The sequence below is a fragment of the Salvia hispanica genome, chromosome 2 (genome assembly GCF_029641045.1).
Source record: "Salvia hispanica isolate PSC_SH4W2 chromosome 2, Shi_PSC_v1, whole genome shotgun sequence".
NCBI lineage: Eukaryota > Viridiplantae > Streptophyta > Magnoliopsida > Lamiales > Lamiaceae > Salvia > Salvia hispanica.
In genome coordinates, this window is record NC_142693.1 from 14,444,540 (window position 1) to 14,463,643 (window position 19,104).

The 19,104-nt window shown below is 40.0% G+C and overlaps 1 protein-coding gene across 1 annotated transcript; it reads left to right on the plus strand.

The window, feature by feature from the left end:
• Positions 1-678: 678 nt before the first annotated feature.
• On the plus strand, positions 679-6,638 carry LOC125201098 (pre-mRNA-splicing factor ATP-dependent RNA helicase DEAH7). The gene is made up of 13 exons (XM_048099022.2): positions 679-824; positions 1,190-1,361; positions 1,532-1,705; positions 1,800-1,915; positions 2,066-2,163; positions 2,290-2,398; positions 2,781-2,958; positions 3,057-3,286; positions 3,377-3,553; positions 3,960-4,031; positions 4,129-4,305; positions 4,602-4,663; positions 4,749-6,638. Exons 2-13 carry the CDS (start codon positions 1,238-1,240, stop codon positions 6,499-6,501), a joined length of 3,270 nt encoding a protein of 1,089 aa, XP_047954979.1. The 5' UTR covers positions 679-824; positions 1,190-1,237; the 3' UTR covers positions 6,502-6,638.
• Positions 6,639-19,104: the final 12,466 nt, after the last annotated feature.

The following is a 19,104-nucleotide window of genomic DNA, read 5'->3' on the forward strand; positions in this document are numbered from 1 at the left end:
TGAATGGCTGGTCCAATTTATGTTTATTAAGCCCAAATTAGGACTTGTAAGCTTGATTTGTATTTTACCAATATAAATTCTAGGAGTATTTAAACTAATGAGATGAGATTTGCTTTATGAATTGATCTTTTATGTGTAGGGAGGATGGTTAGTCCAATTCATAAATAGTACTCCATCATCCGGTCCAACTAAATTAAACTATATTCCTTTTTAGATATCCTAATCAAGTTGATTTATTTTCTTATTAAAAAAGGCAAAACATATACTATATCTAATCATCGACATTATTCTCTCTTTATTTTTTCTACTTTATTTCTCTCTCTTATTTTTCAACACAATTTTTGAATTTATGCGCTTAAAACTTTTAACTCAATTTAGTTGGGACGGAGAGAATACTTAATTGGTAAGTTCATGAATATAAGAAATACTAGTATTTCTAATCACCAACATTATTCTCTCTTTATTTTTTCTACTTTATTTCCCTCTCTTATTTTTCAATATAATTTTTGAATTTATGCTAAAAGTTTTTAACTCAATTTAGTTGGGACGGAGAGAATACTTAATTGGTAAGTTCATGAATGTAAGAAATACTAGTATTAATAAAATCTATAAGGAAATGGGAATTGGGAGAGAAAAAATTAATGTAAAAGGCCATAAATAGTTGGAAAATAGCAAAAAGGGAAAGAATTGGGATTAGAGCAAGACTATTAATAAAATCGACTGGAATTCTTTAATTGAGTTTTTTTATAAACAGAATTAACTGCGCCCCCGCCACCCACCGGCGCCCCCGAATCCCTCGCCCCGGCCACCATTGAGTGATTATGGTAATTAACTTTATTTCCTCTTGCAAATCAATAATTTTTTGTGTTTTTGCCTCTCCTAGATTGTATTCACCGCAAATTGGTGTTGTTGATAAAATATATACTCAGATTTTGATTCAGTTTACTGTTGGTTGGTGCAATTAGTGCAGATAAGTTAGTGATTGGTATGCTGATGGTTGGATTGGACCATAGAAGTTTCAGTTAGGGTTGGTTGATTCGGTTTGAATTTTTAACCAAGCTTGGAGTTCATATGACTATGCAATTCAATATTTGCTTTTTTTATTTATTTGATATATATTTTTGAAATAGCAAGATGCCCATCAGTGTTATCCCTGGGATTTATTTGATAAATGTTTGCTTGAATGCAGATAAGGTAATTAAGAGTGCTGTAGTCAGAAAAGGCCAACCAAGTAGAGATGGGGGTTTGTGCTGACAGGGACGAAAAGACCCCTAGAGAGTCATCTCGTGGTCAAGAAAAAGAGCACAATGGAGAGTATGGGAGAAAAAGAGGTAGATACGACAGGTCTACGAGAACACCTGGTATGTATTGATCTCTACTTTCACCATTTAATGCATTCATATATATTATAACTATTTGCTGAGACATCTGAATAAAATCTAGTTCACATCTTCAAATCCTTGCATCGAATTTAAAATGAACTATTAAAGACTATGTTTTTTCCAACATAATGTTATGCATATCATTGTAGGCATGTCTGATTGGGATGATGGAAGATGGGAGTGGGAAGAATCCCCACGCAGTGATGGTCACGATTCTAGTAGCAGACGTTGTCGGCCTTCTCCATCCCCAATGCTTGTTGGGGTCTCGCCTGATGTACAGCTTGTTTCTCCATGGTTGGGAGGGCGTACTCCTAATTCTTCAGGTAAGTCACATAAACCTCTCATAACTCATTGCTGAAATTTGGAATTATATTGTATAGTAACTTGAGTTAACCTTTACTGAATGCCCTGCAACAGCTGCGTCTCCTTGGGATAGCTATGCTCCTTCCCATACTCCAATTCGGGCACGTGGGAAGTCTTTTAGGTCTTCAAGCTCCCAATATGGTGGGAGCTCCAATCAGGCTGACTCGACGGTATAAAGGCTCTCCTTCTCTTCGAACTCTTTCCTCCCATCTCTCTGTTTTAGTTCTCCTGAACCCCCTCCTAACAGTTACAAATTATTGTTTGCTGTAACTTCTTATTCTTACATATTTCCATATTCTATGTATCTTTGCTTGTTTTAGAATGGAGAAAATGGTCCAGAAAGCACATCCGCAGACCAAAATCATGAGATAACAGAAAGAATGCGTTTAGAGATGGAATACAATTCTGATCGTGCTTGGTAATTTAATCTGTACATTTTTTTTCACATTTTTAGTCTGTCAATCGCTCTATGGGATTTTGTTGTTTTCAGTTTGCTTCATACATAATCTGAATGTTTCTCATTTCAAATGAATCGTGTCTGCAGGTATGATCGAGAAGAAGGCAGCACTGTTTATGACGCTGATGGCTGCTCCGCTTTTCTCGGTGACGAGGCATCTTTCCAGAAAAAAGAAGCAGAGTTGGCTAAGAGACTGGTATAGTTCCTAAGGCTTTAGCTTAGCATATTTCCTTGTTCAGGGTGGCCCAACTGATCCCACTTTATATTCTGACTATCTGTGACCCTTGACTTTTGTTCTGATCAATGGTGATAGTGGTTAAATCCAGAATTTCAGCTATGGCCTCTGATCCTAAAAATGTGAACAGTTTTTTGGCTTTTGCGGGTGTGTGTGTCTAATGTAATTCAATCCTTTTTGGCCTACGTTTTTGAAGGGCAATGAACTTGAAATCTAATTGCTTAAAATTGTACTATGTGCTCATGTAATGTGGAAAAGTTTAGAACTAGTATAAGTACTAATGCTGTTTTTTCTAATTTCTCATGCTTCTGTTAAATCCAACGGATTCTGCTTTGGATTGTAGGTGAGAAGAGATGGGACTAAGATGACTCTTGCACAGAGCAAAAAACTTTCGCAGCTCACTGCTGATAATGCTCAGTGGGAGGATAGACAACTTTTGAGATCAGGTGCTGTCAGAGGAACTGAGGTGCAGACTGAGTTTGATGAGGAGGAAGAACGAAAGGTTATTCTTCTTGTGCATGGTATGCCTGAGTCTTACACTTGGATGGTCTATGATGTCCTCATTTTTACTTTGAAGCAAAACTGTTTGTTATTAGATTCTAAATATTTTGTTTTACAGATACAAAACCCCCTTTTCTCGATGGGAGGATTGCTTTCACGAAGCAAGCTGAGCCAGTTATGCCATTGAAAGACCCTACGTCAGATATGGCTATAATATCACGGAAGGGCTCCAATCTGGTTAGGGAAATTCGTGAAAAACAAAGCATGAACAAGTCCAGACAACGATTTTGGGAGCTTGCTGGTTCTAATCTTGGCAATATTCTTGGTGTCGAGAAAACTGCAGATCAGGTATGCAACATTCAGAATTTAAATAATTTATTGCTAAGTCTTTTGCCATTAGTCATTGAAGCTCTGAACTCTTTTTGCATTGTTTACTAGATTGACGCAGATACTGCTGAAGTTGGCGATCAAGGTGAAATTGATTTCAAACAGGATGCAAAATTTGCACAACATTTGAAAAAAGGAGAGGGAGTCAGCAATTTTGCTAAATCAAAAACGTTAGCCCAACAGCGACAATATTTGCCCATCTTCTCTATACGAGACGAATTACTGCATGTATGAGTTGTTTATTGAGCTCTTTTCTTATACTTAATTGATTGATATAGAAACATTAAAGTATTCCCCAATACATGAAGCTTTGAATGGAAAATAAGATTGGTGTTCTGTTATTTTACTGGATTTTCAGTTTTGGCTCATAAACCATTTGTTCTGCTGCAGCGATGTGGTAAATAGTTTTGACCCAAATTTACCCTAATTTCTGTTTTCTTGCTTTGTTGTTGGGTCCTTCGAGAAAGAGTTGTGTATTTCAGCATTTTCTGGAGAAAATCATGTAACTATCATGCCATAAACATGTACTATATCTTAGGTTATCTTTCATTTGGTCTAATCTGATCTTCCGAGAATCCACATTTTGATAGTTTTTGGAGTATTTGTTATTTAATCTCATATTTTATAAAAACAGGTAATCCGCGAAAATCAAGTGATCGTAGTGGTTGGTGAAACTGGTTCAGGAAAGACAACACAATTAACACAGGTATGTTCAGAGTCGTATTTATAAAAATATTTGTCTGGTTTTTGTCTGTATATCCTGAAAACATTGTTTCAACCATAAAAGTACTTTCCCTGCACAGTATCTTCACGAAGATGGGTACACAAACAATGGCATTGTTGGTTGCACACAACCAAGGCGTGTGGCTGCCATGAGTGTTGCAAAAAGAGTGAGCGAAGAGATGGAAACTGAACTTGGTGATAAAGTTGGATATGCCATACGTTTTGAAGATGTCACCGGGCCTAACACTGTTATTAAGGTAGTGACTTCTTGTCCCATCCTCATTTGTACTCAATTTTATACTTTTATTGCTTTTCTTGTCTAGTAGTATTTGTTTGATGTGAGAGTATATTTTCTACAAGTAGTTCCATTTCTCGTTCACTTATGAACACCAGCGGCACTATGCACAAACTGCTGCAACTGGTGGTGCATATGAGTGGATTGTTCATCTATTGGCTTGATCTGCGAGTACATTTGTCTAGAAACTGGAATACTCAGTTCAAGTCTCTAATTCTCAGTTAACAGTTCTCAAACAAGCTATATATTCTCTTGCAGTACATGACTGATGGTGTGTTGCTGAGGGAGACTCTAAAAGATTCAGACCTGGAAAAATATCGGTATGCATTTCGTGAATATAAGATTGTTTTGAGCAGTGCTTGCGGTGTAAATAGCTGTGTTAACTCTTTTATCTTCGTCATGTAGCATCATTGTGATGGATGAAGCACACGAGCGGTCCCTAAGCACAGATGTACTTTTTGGTATCCTCAAGAAAGTCGTGGCCAGACGTCGTGATTTCAAGCTCATTGTGACTTCTGCTACTCTGAATGCTCAAAAGTTTTCAGATTTTTTTGGAAACGTACCTATATTTCACATCCCTGGGAGGACATTCCCGGTTCAGACATTGTACAGTAAGACACCTTGTGAAGATTACGTCGAGGGTGCAGTAAAGCAGGCGATGGCGATTCACATCACTAGTGCTCCTGGTGACATCCTCATCTTCATGACCGGTCAAGATGAGATTGAGGCGACATGTTATGCTCTTCAAGAACGCATGGAACAACTTGCTTCCAAAAAGGAAGCTCCAAAGCTGCTAATCCTTCCCATGTACTCCCAGCTTCCTGCTGACTTGCAAGCAAAGATTTTTGAGAATGCTGAAGATGGAGCTCGCAAGTGTATTGTTGCTACAAATATTGCTGAGACATCGCTGACTGTTGATGGGATCTTATATGTCATTGACACGGGTTATGGTAAGATAAAAGTCTATAACCCCCGTATGGGTATGGATGCTCTCCAAGTCTTTCCTGTTAGTCGTGCTAATTCTGATCAGCGTGCTGGACGAGCTGGAAGAACTGGGCCGGGGACTTGCTACCGGCTTTATACAGAGAGCGCTTATCTGAACGAAATGCTACCCAGTCCAGTCCCAGAAATCCAGAGAAGCAACCTGGGGAACGTGGTTTTGCTGCTCAAGAGTTTAAAAATCGACAACCTATTAGATTTTGACTTCATGGATCCTCCTCCACAAGAAAACATCCTCAACTCCATGTACCAGCTGTGGGTGTTGGGTGCTCTGAACAACGTCGGGGATCTGACAGATATAGGTTGGAAGATGGTTGAGTTTCCCTTGGATCCTCCATTGGCCAAGATGCTCCTAATGGGTGAGCAGCTCGGATGCATCAACGAGGTTCTAACAATCGTGTCAATGCTTTCGGTGCCCTCCGTTTTCTTTCGACCCAAGGACCGTGTGGAAGAGAGCGATGCCGCAAGGGAAAAATTCTCTGTCCCGGAATCCGACCACCTCACACTCCTAAACGTGTACAAGCAATGGGAATCTAACCATTGCCGGGGGGATTGGTGCAACGACCATTTCCTGCACGTGAAAGGTTTGCGCAAGGCTAGAGAGGTAAGATCCCAGCTGCTCGACATTCTCAAGACACTCAAGATCCCACTCACGTCGTGTGGGTTCGACTGGGATGTAGTGAGGATGGCCATATGCTCCGCATACTTCCACAACTCGGCTCGCCTCAAGGGTGTCGGGGAGTATGTCAACTGCAGAAATGGGATGCCCTGCCACCTCCATCCGAGCAGCGCCTTGTACGGCTTGGGATACACTCCAGACTACGTCGTTTATCATGAGCTGATCCTCACAGCGAAAGAATACATGCAGTGTGCCACGGCTGTTGAGCCGCAGTGGCTGGCTGAGCTCGGACCCATGTTCTTCTCGGTGAAGGACTCGGATATGTCAACGATCGAGCACAAGAAGAAGCAGAAGCAGGAGAAGACTGCCATGGAGGAGGAGATGGAGAGTTTGAGGAAGGTTCAAGAAGATAAGGAGAGAGAGAGGAAAGAGAATGAGAAGAAAAAGAGGCAGAAGGAGCAACAGCAAGTTTCCTTGCCTGGGTTGAAGTTGAAGAAAGGGGCTTCAACATATCTCAGACCCAAAAGGCTTGGGCTATAACTTATTTTTCGAGATTATAGGTATTAATATTATGCTACTACATTTTATTTTGTGGCCCCAATTATACATTTCTGCTTGATGTAGAGAGCTAACGATGTATATATGAAATCAAAATTTAGTACACTTAGCTTCTTGGATTTTGGACTTCAGTCATATTGATGATAGCAAGTACATGGAAATGAAATAACGATTTAAAGGATCGTTCTCAATCTTATAAGAGCATCCCCATCCGTGTTCTTAGCTAAGAGCACGGAAGTGGGCCCGGACCCACTTTTACTGTTTGTCCTTAGCTAAGAGCACAACATCCACACCCGTGCTCTTAGCTAAGGACAAGCTCAAGGGTCCAACCATTCTATTATTCAATTTAAATAAAAACATTTCCACAATATTAAAATGCATTAAAAATACCCGAAATACTATTACAAATTACAAAATAATTAAAAATTACATAATTAAAATCGTAAAAATTAAAAATTACACAATTAAAATCCTAAAAATTAAAAATTACACTACTCGTTGCCGAATTTCGCCCAAATGTGATTGATTAGATCTTTTTGTAGCTCAGTGTGGGCTCTTGTATCCGCATTGTGTGTCTTCTTTCTATCCTCTCGTTCACCGTCGTATGCACACCTCGGCGTGGGGGAGACCTCGCGGTTGAGCTTCCGGCTTCATCCTCGTCGTAAAAGTTAGCCGCCATCGGTCCTTCGTCAGCTATAATCATGTTGTGCAAGATAATACATGTGTACATGATGTCGGCGATATTCTTAACGTACCAAAGCCGAGAAGGGGACTTCACAATGTTGAATCGGCCTTGTAGGACACCAAAAGCTCTTTCGACGTCTTTCCGAGCAGACTCTTGACGCTGCGCAAAAAGAATCCGTCTTTGCTCTTGTGGATTGCTGAACGACTTCACAAAAGTCGACCACCGTGGGTAGATACCATCGGCGAGATAATAACCCATGTGGTATGCATTTCTATTGACGGTGAAGTCGATCGCCGGTGCTACACCATTCAAAACATCATCGAAGAGTGGTGAAGAATATAACACGTTCAAGTCGTTGTTGGATCCGGCAACACCGAAATATGCATGCCAAATCCATAGGCGGTAGTCGGCGACCGCTTCAAGGATAAGCGTTGGGCCGCCACCTTTGTGGCCGCTTAAGTGTTGCCCCCTCCAAGCAGTCGGGCAATTCTTCCACTTCCAATGCATGCAGTCAGTGCTGCCTAGCATACCGGGAAAACCGTGGACTGTTTCGTGAAGACGAAGCAACCGTTGACAATCGTCGGTGGTGGGTGCCCGAAGGAATTCATCGCCGAAAGCAGAACGAACGCCGTTGCAAAAATTCTTGAGGCATAGGATTCCAGCTGACTCACCGACATGCAAATACTCGTCGAAGAGGTTAGTCGTTTGCCCAGTAGCAAGTTGTCGGATGACACAAGTACACTTTTGCAACGCCGTGAGACTTTGTCGACCGGTTGCGTCTGCACCTTCTTGAAAATATTCAACGCTGGTGGACAATGTATTGACAATACGCATAAACAATCGTTTTGACATGCGAAAACGGCGCCGAAAGTAATCTTCTGGATACCGCGGCTGGTCGGAAAAATAGTCGGCAACGGGCCTTTCATGGGCTCCCTCTCGATCACAAGGGATGTAGCGACGTTTTGCTCTAGTTGGTTGAGGAGGAGGGGCGGGGGTATTGGCGGCGACATAGGCTTCATAGGCGGCACAATATTGTTCATAATATTCTTGTTCTTCGCGCTCCGCTTCCGCAATGAGATTGGTGAAATCCATTTTTGAATTTTTTAGAGAGAGTTTGGGTGAGAGAGGAAGATGTAGATGATTTAGTGGATGATGAATGTGTGTATTTATAGATGATTTTGGGATAAAAAAAATATTCATAAAAATCCAAAAAAAAAACGTTTATAAACGGCTCTATTTTTTTGGGAATCCAAATTTTTTTTTATTTTTATTTTTTGGTATTATTTTGAATTATTTATGATTTTTTTTTTTAAAAAAAATAAAAATCGAATTTGCCAACGGCTATGCCGTTGGCCAATAAGAAGACGCCACGTATGGCTGCTCAGCGGTACGGACGGACAGCTCGCAGTGGCGGACGGACGAGCTCGTGCTCAGCGGCGCGAACAGACGGACAGCAAAACTCCACCGCTGTGAATGCTCTAAGTGGTTGATAGTACATTTTTTTATTGGAGATCATAATTTTCAAAGAAGTGCTTATACTTATTAAAATATAGTTCAATCATACTTACCTCTCCATATGATATTCCGAATATAATACTCTGTCCCAATATAGTACTCCCTCCGTCTCATAAAAGTTGAGACAAAATTTTTGAGTACGGAGATTAAGAATTTATATTAAATAAATAGTAGAGATGAAAAAAGTAGGAAAAATAAGAGAGTAAAGTAAATGATGGAATAAAATAAAAGTGATTAGATGTTTTTTCTTTAGTTATAAAAGGGTTCCATATAAAATAATAAGTTTTCATTTAGTTACCGTTCTTTCAATTCGGAGCTCCATATGTATAATCAATTATATACTCATTCAGCGACTAATACTAACAAAAATACAGTAGGAAACAAAATAACACTTGATTATCATCCATTTAAAAAACAGACACGATGCTACAAAATCTCCGAAAACGAGAGCAAAATTTCCGGGTCAAATCAAACCTTCCTAAACCCGGACCCGCCTCTTAGATTTAGATCTCGGCTTCGACCAATAAGATCTGAGCGATTCCAAGCTGAACCCTCCGCCGTAACCCTGCCCGAACCCGACTCCGGCGCCGGCTCCGCATCCAATTCCGACGCCAAATACCAATCTAAGATCATTCCACGACGAGCTGAGTAAGCCGGCGCCGCCGATCACTCCGAACCCCAATCCAACGCCGCAGCCGATTCCGGCGCCGACTCCGGGGCCGAGGACGGCGTCGTCGATCTTCTCGTGGAAGAATTCCGTCACCGGATAGAGCTTGCCCTCGGGCTTTCTCGCCTGCAGATCGATTCCTTTCCACTTCCACAGGGCATTTGGATTCGATTCCGCATTCTGGAAACCGTTGGCGAAAATCAGATTTCCCTTCATTTTTGTTTTAGGCAGGATAAGATTTTCGTTGTTACTGACTGGATTCCTATAAATATGTCTTCCTAATTTCTCAAAGTTTCTTAGTCTAGTCTCTTAATTTTATAATTTTAAATATAGTTAACTTTGAATCATTATGAAACAAATAAAATTTTATTTATATTATTAAAACATTATTATTTTGGGCTATTGCACCTCTTTTTAATTAATGGGCCACAGTTTATTGAGCCTCCTAATTCCATATGTACTCCACATTTTAAGTGGCATTTTAATAGCCATTGGAATTATATTGTCCACAGAACTGAATTGAAACCACTGTGATACAAAATATAAATTCAGTTTTTTTGAAATAAATTAAAATTTAATGATCAATTTGACACATAAAACATTCAAATTACCAGAGCAAACTCAAATAAACATAAGTTTTTTTTGGCTACACTACAATAGTATACTTCGAAAAAAACTAGCACTCAAAATAGGGGAGATTGAAAAAGATTATTACTACATGCAGCATGGAGGAGGAGGGGACTACAATGTTAAAAGAAAACAAAAAGAAAAATAAACAAATCACTTTATTTATTTTTTTAAGAAAGAAATTTGGTGTTTGACAGTTTGGAGTTTTTAAACGGAGAGAGTTTGTTGGAGAGGGAAATTTTGTTCATGTTTTTTTTTTTTTAGAAATTTTGTTCATTTTACATGCACACGGATTCTGATTCCTGCCGAAAATCAGGACCAATTGTTAGAAGTATAAAGCATCTTAATTCACACGGGAAAATATATAAAAATTACATGTTCATTAAATTTAATACTCATCAGTGAGAACAACCGATTTGACATTTTCCTTGTAACGTGAATTATTTTCCCACGTCTTCTTTTTTCCCCATATATTTGTTAGGATTTGTAGTGTTTCATCAACCAAAAAACATACTCCCTCCGTCCCAAAGAATATGCACTTTGGGTTCAGTACGAGTTTTAGTGTAAAATTAGTAAAATAGGAGAGAGGTGTGAGTTTGTGTCCCTGCAATGCACTGATATGAGCCGAGAGTTAGAGCCGTTGGAGCTCGAAGGAGGGATCAAGAAAGGAGCTCAATTTGGTGAGCTGAAAGTAGCCGTTGGGATAGACGGTTACTAACTGATTTTTGGTGAAGGAGAATTAGTTAGATTTCTTTATTTCATTGATATATAGCCCGATCATGTTCAATTGTAAAGTGTGGAGAGAAAATCACAATACGCACACACGGTTAGGAGATTACCACTCTAGCTTGTGATTAGTTTTGAGTAGTTGAATTGTGAGTGTGAGTTTGTTGTACTTGAGAGTTCTATCGATAAAATTCCGGTCATCTTCTCCATGGACGTAGGCATCCTTTGCCGAACCACGTTACTTCCTTGTGTGCTTTACTTTCTTGTCGATTGTTTCTTGTGTGATCGGCGGTACAACCCAACAAGTGGCGCCATCTGTGGGAAGCGAGTTGAAGCTTTCTTGGTTGGTTTCTGGGCGGATCAAAGTTCAAAGGCTCTGTTTCTAAGCCGATCTTGGTTATTGCACACCAGCTGTTTGAGAAATGTCCACAACCAAATTCGAGGTAGAGAAATTCACTGGCAGGAATGCCTTTGGCCTTTGGAGGCTAAAGATGAAGACAATCTTGATGCAACAAGGGTTGTGGGATATGTTAAGATGAGCAATGCAGATGTGTGCAAGTATGAAATCTAAACTGGAAAGCATGAAGAAGATGTTACATGCAATATTGCAAGCATGAGAATTGATTCAGTAAAGTCCAAACCTGAGAAAGTATTGACTAAGCTGATGAACTGGAAAAGAGCTCTTATGGGCCACCACCAATGTGGCTGAAGAGTACGTGAAGATTCATTAAGATATATCAGAGAAAACACATTGTTTGTTTATTCATATTTGTCTTCTAGTTTAGCTAGGTCTAGCATAGCTAGTTCTAGGAGCTTCTAAAGACTACTATATAAGTTTCCTTATTGCTTTGTAATAGAGATCAGAAAAAGAAATGAAAGCTCATCAGTTCATAGCTATGGATCTAGTTTATATCCTTGGTGTATTAGCCATTTTTGTTTATGGTATCAGAGCAGGTGCCTAGGCCCTGTCTCTATACCTATATCTTCATCTTCCTATTTTTCTTTCTACATTTCTACTCATTTCTTCATTATGGCTGATGCAGAATCACCACACTCTTCCGTTCAAAATACTGCGTCTCGTTTTCCTATTCCTATTCTCTCTCATAATCACCCTATATCAGTGAAACTAAATGATGATAACTATCTCATTTGGAGACAACAAATCCTTGCCACCGTGAGAGGTTATCGTCTGGAGTCTTACCTCACCGGAGAACAACATATCCCGCCTCAACTCGTAGCAGTTGCAGGTTCAGATCTGATGGAAATCAACGAAGAATTTTTGGCTTGGCATAGCCAAGATCAGCTGTTGTCTGCTTGGATACAAGGATCACTCTCTGAAAGTGCCATGGTGCTTGTAGTTGGGCTGGAAAGTGCCAAAGACATATGGAAGGCTCTTGAAACCAATTTCTCGAGTCAATCAAAGGCAAAGGTCATGCAACACAAGCTGAAATTGCAGACCATGAAGAAATATGGGCTCCCCATGACGGAGTACCTCAACAAAATGAAGTCTTGTTGCGATCTTCTTGGAGCAGCTGGTTGTAGAATCCTTTAGCAAGATCAGATATTGCACATTCTGTCAGGATTGGGACCAGAATATGATCCCTTGGTGGTCATTGTCACTTCTCGAAATGATACTTGGACTATTCAAGATGTGAGTGCTCTCTTATTGAGCTTTGAAGCACGAATGTAAAAGGCCAAACATGAGGTTGTAAACACCGAAGGTTCTCAACCTACAGCAAATTTGGCACACGCAAGTAACCAGAAAAGAGACTACAATCCTCAAAATGTTCGTGGTGGTTACTTTGGCAGAAATGAAAGGAGCAAGGGGAGGCTTCGGTAGTAGATCTGCGAGAGGAGGACGGAGCTCGAAAATTGTGTGTCAGCTCTGTTTCAAGCCTGGCCATGGAGCAGATAGATGCTGGTACAAATATGAACAACAACACACCAGCGCTCAGCCACATCAAGGAAGGCAGCAACACCCTATCTCCACTTATCAGCCAAGCTTATCAGCAAATGTTGCTCAATTGCGAATGCAGCAGCCACAGACTCTGCCTCCTCCCACGAGATCTCCTTCAGAATATAGCTTTGAAGGAGGAAGTCAAATGACATCTTGGTACCCAGACTCTGGTGCTACTAACCACCTTTCCAGTGATCTATCCAACCTCAATATCAGTAGTGAGTATCATGGAGGTAATCAACTTGTCTTGGGGAATGAATCAGGGGTAGATATATCTCATGTTGGGGAATCATATATCAAATCTGCTACACATAAAACTTTCCTTTTGAAAAACTTGCTTCATGTTCCTGCCATCACTAAAAATTTGCTTAGTGTTTCTCAATTTGCAAAAGATAATGATGTGTTCTTTGAATTTCATTCAACTCATTGTCTTGTTAAGGATCAGGTCAGCAAGCAAGTCATCCTCGAGGGTTCCCTTGATCAAGGATTATACCAGTTCATTTTGCCCAAGTCTGTCAAGACATCATCATCATCATCTTTTCCTGCTTTAATCAATCTGGGCATTCTCTTTCAGCATGCTCAGCCTCATTAGGACCTTCTGCTTCAAATCAAGTCTCTAGCATCAGCTTGTGGCATAGAAGACTAGGACATCCTGCTTTCAAAATTGTAGAACATGTCTGAAATAGTTGTAACATTCCATTTGATTCAATGAAAACAAGTTCCTTTGTCATCCTTGTTGTGTTTCTAAGGCTCATAGACTACCCTACACTGACTCTAATACTGTCTATTCTCAACCACTTGAATTAATTCATAGTGACTTGTGGGGACCTGCCTCTAACACATCAAGAAATGGATTTTCTTATTATGTAACTTTCATTGATCAGTTTAGTAGGTATACTTGGATATATCTGCTGAAGTTGAAAAGTGATGTGTACACTGTGTTCAAACATTTTAAAGCCATGACAGAAAATCTCTTGTCTACTAAAATCAAAGTCTTGCAAAGTGATTGGGGAGGTGAGTTTCAGGGATTGTCTGATTTTCTGAAGGAAAATGGTATTCATCACCGGGTCTCATGCCCGCACACACCCCAACAAAATGGATTGGCAGAGCGCAAGCACCGGCATATAGTAGAAACTGGTCTTGCTCTCTTATCTCAAGCTGGAATGTCTCCCTCCTTTTGGGATGATGCCTTTGTCACGGCAGTGCATCTGATCAACAGATTGCCCTCTCAAACCATCAACATGGCTTCACCATTTCAGAAACTATACAATAAACAACCTGACTACTCTTCTCTGAAAGTTTTTGGATGCCTTTGTTATCCTTTGACGAGACCCTATAACAAAAGCAAGCTTCAATTTAGGTCTCAGGCTGCTACTTTCCTTGGCTATAGCAGCACTCATAAAGGGTACAAAGCACTCCTTCCTCAAGGCAGATTAATTATATCAAGAGACATCATTTTTGATGAAACATATTTTCCATACATCTCAAAGGCACTCCTTCACCTCTTGATCTGTATGCAGTTCCATCTCCTATTGTTGATACTCATGTTTTCCCTGTTGTTTCATCTCCTGGGGTTACTGATACTCCTTGCACACCAATCAATTCACATATGTCTAGTCCCAATCATCACTCTCCTGTCATTAATGATCCTCCTGGGCACTCACTTCCTAACTCTCCAGCCTCACCTATAATTGACACTGACTCTATTACAGCTGTGATTCTGACCTCAGAATCAACTCCTGATACTCCCCCACAATCTCAGAATCAGCCTCCTACTGCTCCCTGCCACAAGATGATCACAAGAGCTAAAGCCGGGATTTTTAAACCCAGAGTTTTCACTATCATTTTGCCTGATATTCTGCCTCGATCTGCCTTAGCTGCTCTCCTTATCCCACATTGGAAGCAGGCTATGCTTGATGAGTTTCTTGCCCTATTGAGGAACAAGACATGGATTTTGACTACACTACCACTTGGAAAGAATCTAATTGGCTCAACCTGAATTTTCAAAATAAAAAGGCATGTTGATGGATGCATTGCTCGATATAAGGCCAGATTAGTGGCTCAAGGATTCTCACAACTACCCGGGTCTGATTTTCATGACACCTTCAGCCCTGTTGTGAAACCTAGTACTATTCGGTTGATTTTTAGTATTGTCATCTCAGCTGGATGGTTCATCAATCATCTTGATATTAACAATGCATTCTTACATGGAGATTTGAATGATGATATTTACATGAGGCAACCAGTTGGCTTTGAACAAGGCTCTCCCTCTCTTGTTTGCAAATTGAACAAAGCAATCTATGGCCTCAAACAAGCTTCGAGGGCTTGGTTTCTCATTGTGTACTCAGTTCTGATTTCTCTTGGTTTTGCTCAATCGAAGTCTGATGCCTCCCTCTTTCACAAGAGTTCTAAGGATGGTATTGTCTACATTCTCAGTTATGTGGATGATATGCTCATCACGGGCTCTAGTCCTACTTCTGTCCGAGCAGTAATTCAGCAAATCAGCAGACATTTTTCTTTGAAAGATCTAGGGGAGGTTAACCATTTCTTGGGGATTCAAGTCTCAAAAACCAAACAAGGAATGCACCTTGGCCAAGCTGGATATATTAAAGATCTTTTAAAGAAAGCTAAGATGGATGATGCGAAGGGATGTCCGACGCCTATGATCTCAAATTGTGAATTGAGCAAAGTTGTTGGGAATCCTACTGTGGAATGTAAAACCTATCGGAGCATTGTTGGAGGATTGCAGTATGCAACTATAACACGCCCGGACATCAGTTATGCTGTAAACAAGGTTAGTCAATACGTGGCAGCACCACTCGACACTCACTAGAAGACCGTGAAAAGAATTCTAAGGTATCTTGCCGGTACATTAGATTTTGGGATTCATGTCAAGAAAGCAGTTGGAGATATAATAGCATTTTCAGATTCTGATTGGGCATCCGATGTTGATGATAGGAGATCGACGACAGGATATTGCACATACTATAGGTCTAATTTGATATCATGGTGTGCGAAGAAGCAATCTGTTGTTTCGAGGTCGAGCACTGAAGTGGAATACAGGAGCTTAGCGCATGTTGCTTCTGAAATAACGTGGATGCAATCCCTCTTGTCAGAACTGAGAATCGAGTCAAAGAATATACCTACAGTGTGGGTTGATAACTTGAGTGCAATTGCACTTGCCTCCAATCCGGTGATTCATGCGAGGACCAAACACATTGAGATTGATGTACACTTCGTTAGGGATAAGGTGATAAGGAAGGAACTCGACATAAGGCATGTTCCCTCAACTGATCAAATTGCAGACATCTTCACCAAACCACTAAGTTTGCAATTCTTCTCAAAGTTGAGAAATAAACTTGGAGTGTGTTCTCTAACCTTGCTCGAATTGAGGGAGGATGTTAAGATGAGCAATGCATATGTGTGCAAGTATGAAATCTCAACTGGAAAGCAAGAAGAAGATGTTACATGCAATATTGCAAGCATGAGAATTGATTCAGTAAAGTCCAAACCTGAGAAAGTATTGACTAAGCTGATGAACTGGAAAAGAGCTCTTATGGGCCACCACCAATGTGGCTGAAGAGTACGTGAAGATTCATTAAGATATATCAGAGAAAGCACATTGTTTGTTATTCATATTTGTCTTCTAGTTTAGCTAGGTTTAGCATAGCTAGTTCTAGGAGCTTCTAAAGACTACTATATAAGTTTTCTTATTGCATTGTAATATACATCAGAAAAAGAAATGAAAGCTCATCAGTGCATAGCTATGGATCTAGTTTATATCCTTGGTGTATTAGCCATTTTTGTTTAGGATATTCTGAGTGGAAATGGTGAAGGTACTGGCAATGATGAGAAGAAGCCCGAGGTTGATGAAAAGGAGAAAGAAAGGCTACAAGAAATGCAGTATAAGGCCTAAAAAACATTAATCTTGAATCTAACAGATAGGGTGCCGAGGGAGGTCTCGAAGGAGGAAACAGCACCAGGAGTTTGATTCAATTTGGAGTCATTGTACATGAGAAAATCTCTTGCTAATCATCGGCTGCATCTCTGAAAGTGAACTCCTTTTGTATGCTCTCTTCATCTTCATTTCGTATCTTAATATCATTGTGGAGTGCTCAAGTTGGATCGTCGACCTGATCAAGCCAACATATTTCTGCCTGCCACCTACAAAATGCGGGTGAGTGGATCTAGTAAAAGCTCAGACTGATCAACTCGGCTCACTCCGACTCGAGTGAGACGAAACGAAGAGATCAAAAAGTGCGTGCTTTCAAAACCTTAACCCACTAATACTATTTAACTAGTATAGGGAAGTAAGGATCGATCCCACAGAGATGAGGCGTTGGACATTTGTTTGCATGACACAACTTGGGGGCTTGGCTGCTGTCATGCTTTCTAGGGGGTGGGTTAAGTTAAACTACTAAACTTTGGAAAATATAAACTTAACTAAACTGATTAACTCATGCAAGCTTAATAAACTACTTGATCAACTAAACTAGACTTTCCCTAAATGGACAAACTGAATAAACATGGACTGTCACCCTGCAAAAAGCACTATAAAGTAAAAACTTTCTAACAACTTCATCTTCTTCAACAAATCAATATGGAAAACAGAGTAGATAACAGATCTGAAAAGCTAAGGAAGACGAAACATCAGAAAACACATAAACTTAATCTACTCCTAAGATCTAAGCTATGACTATGTAAAACATAAAACTAACCCATAATCATGCAAGAGACAAACAGAAACTACTAGATCTAAACATATTAAGACAACTCAAACATAAAACAACAGATGTGAGCAAATCAAAACAGAACAAAACATTTCTAAGCTAAGACACGAAACATAAAAGTGAAATTGAAGGCAGATCTGAAATATTATGCACAAAACAGAACACCAAAGCTGGGAATGAAAACATAACTTCAGATTTAACTGAATCAAAACATCAAAATGTCGATAACATCCAAGGTAAGTAGAAAACAAACAAAGAAAACAGGAAATTGTTTCATCACCCCTTCTCGAGGTGGAATAGCAAGAATAGAAATTGAAATTTGCAGAAATTAACACCAAACACCGAACTACCAGCTAACTAAAAGGGTTTAGGGTTTAGGGTTAACTAAAATAGGACCAAGTGTGTGAGTGCGAGAAAGCAAGAACAAGAAGGTAAAAAGAGCTTCGGTTTCAGCCCTAGAAGAGAGGTGAGACCCTAATCTACTCTAAAGAAAGCTTTGAAGACCCCCTAAACTACTGGATGAAACTCTCCCGGGGACTCCCTTCTTCATGTGTTGGACTTCCTTTATATAGAGAGGCGTAGGGCTCTGATCCCTAGGGTACCATCTCTCTGAAATATCATTGTTGCTCTTCACACTTTGTAAGTGGGGTCTCTCGCTTCCTCTTCCAATGCAGAACTCCAACCGGCTCCGTTAGAATGTTGACTTGATCAGCTCAATGCCGCAATTTTCACCTTCTTTTCCTGATTTTTGCTTTCGCCCATCTGATTTGTGCTATCTTCTGAATTTTGCGAATTTCACACACACCTGGCTAAAAAATGGTCATTAGTTCATGGATTTGGGTGAAGTTTTACTATGGAACGCATACATGAAACGAGCCTCATCAATCTCAAGCAGAAGTTATTGTCAATTCAAGATTTCTAATGCAAAGAGTATATTGGATTAGCTAGAAGAGTTTGGGAAGTGTATTGATGATCTTGAGAATATTGATGAGGAAATCAAGGATGAAGACAAGGCATTGATGCTATTGAACTCCCTGCCTAAGAGCTATGAACACTTCAAAGATGCAATGCTTCTTGGAAGAGAATCCAAGATCAGTTATGAAGTTCATTCTGCCTTGAAGTTAAAGGATTCCCAGAAGTCTGATGCTAAGTAGACTGATCCAGCAGCTGAAAGCTTATACTTGAAGAATGATCAAAAGAAAGAGTTCAAGAAGAAGTCTCAGAAGAAGCAAGATAAAGAGAAAATTGAAAGGGAGAAGGAAATAGAAGCTGTCACTATTGCAAGAAATCGGACCATTTGAAGAAAGCTTGTTTTGCTTGGAAGAGAAAGCAAGAACAAGAGAAGGCTGGTGATGCAGAGACTACTTTGAATGTACACTCAGGAGCTGCTATTGAAGAATCTTGGATTATGGATTCTGGTTGCACTTTCCATATTTGTTCTCACAAGTCTTGGTTCCAGAGTTTAACAAGCTGTCAGGGGTCAGTGATGCTAGGCAATAATCAGGTTTGCAATGTCAAGGGGATTGGAGGTATTAAGCTGAAAATGAAAGATGGCAGTGTCAAGACTTTGACAGAAGTCAGATTCATACCAAAAATCATGAGGAATCTCATTTCTCTTGGAATGCTGGAATCAAAGGGATACAAGTTTGATTCTGGTGATGGAATTCTTAGAGTTACT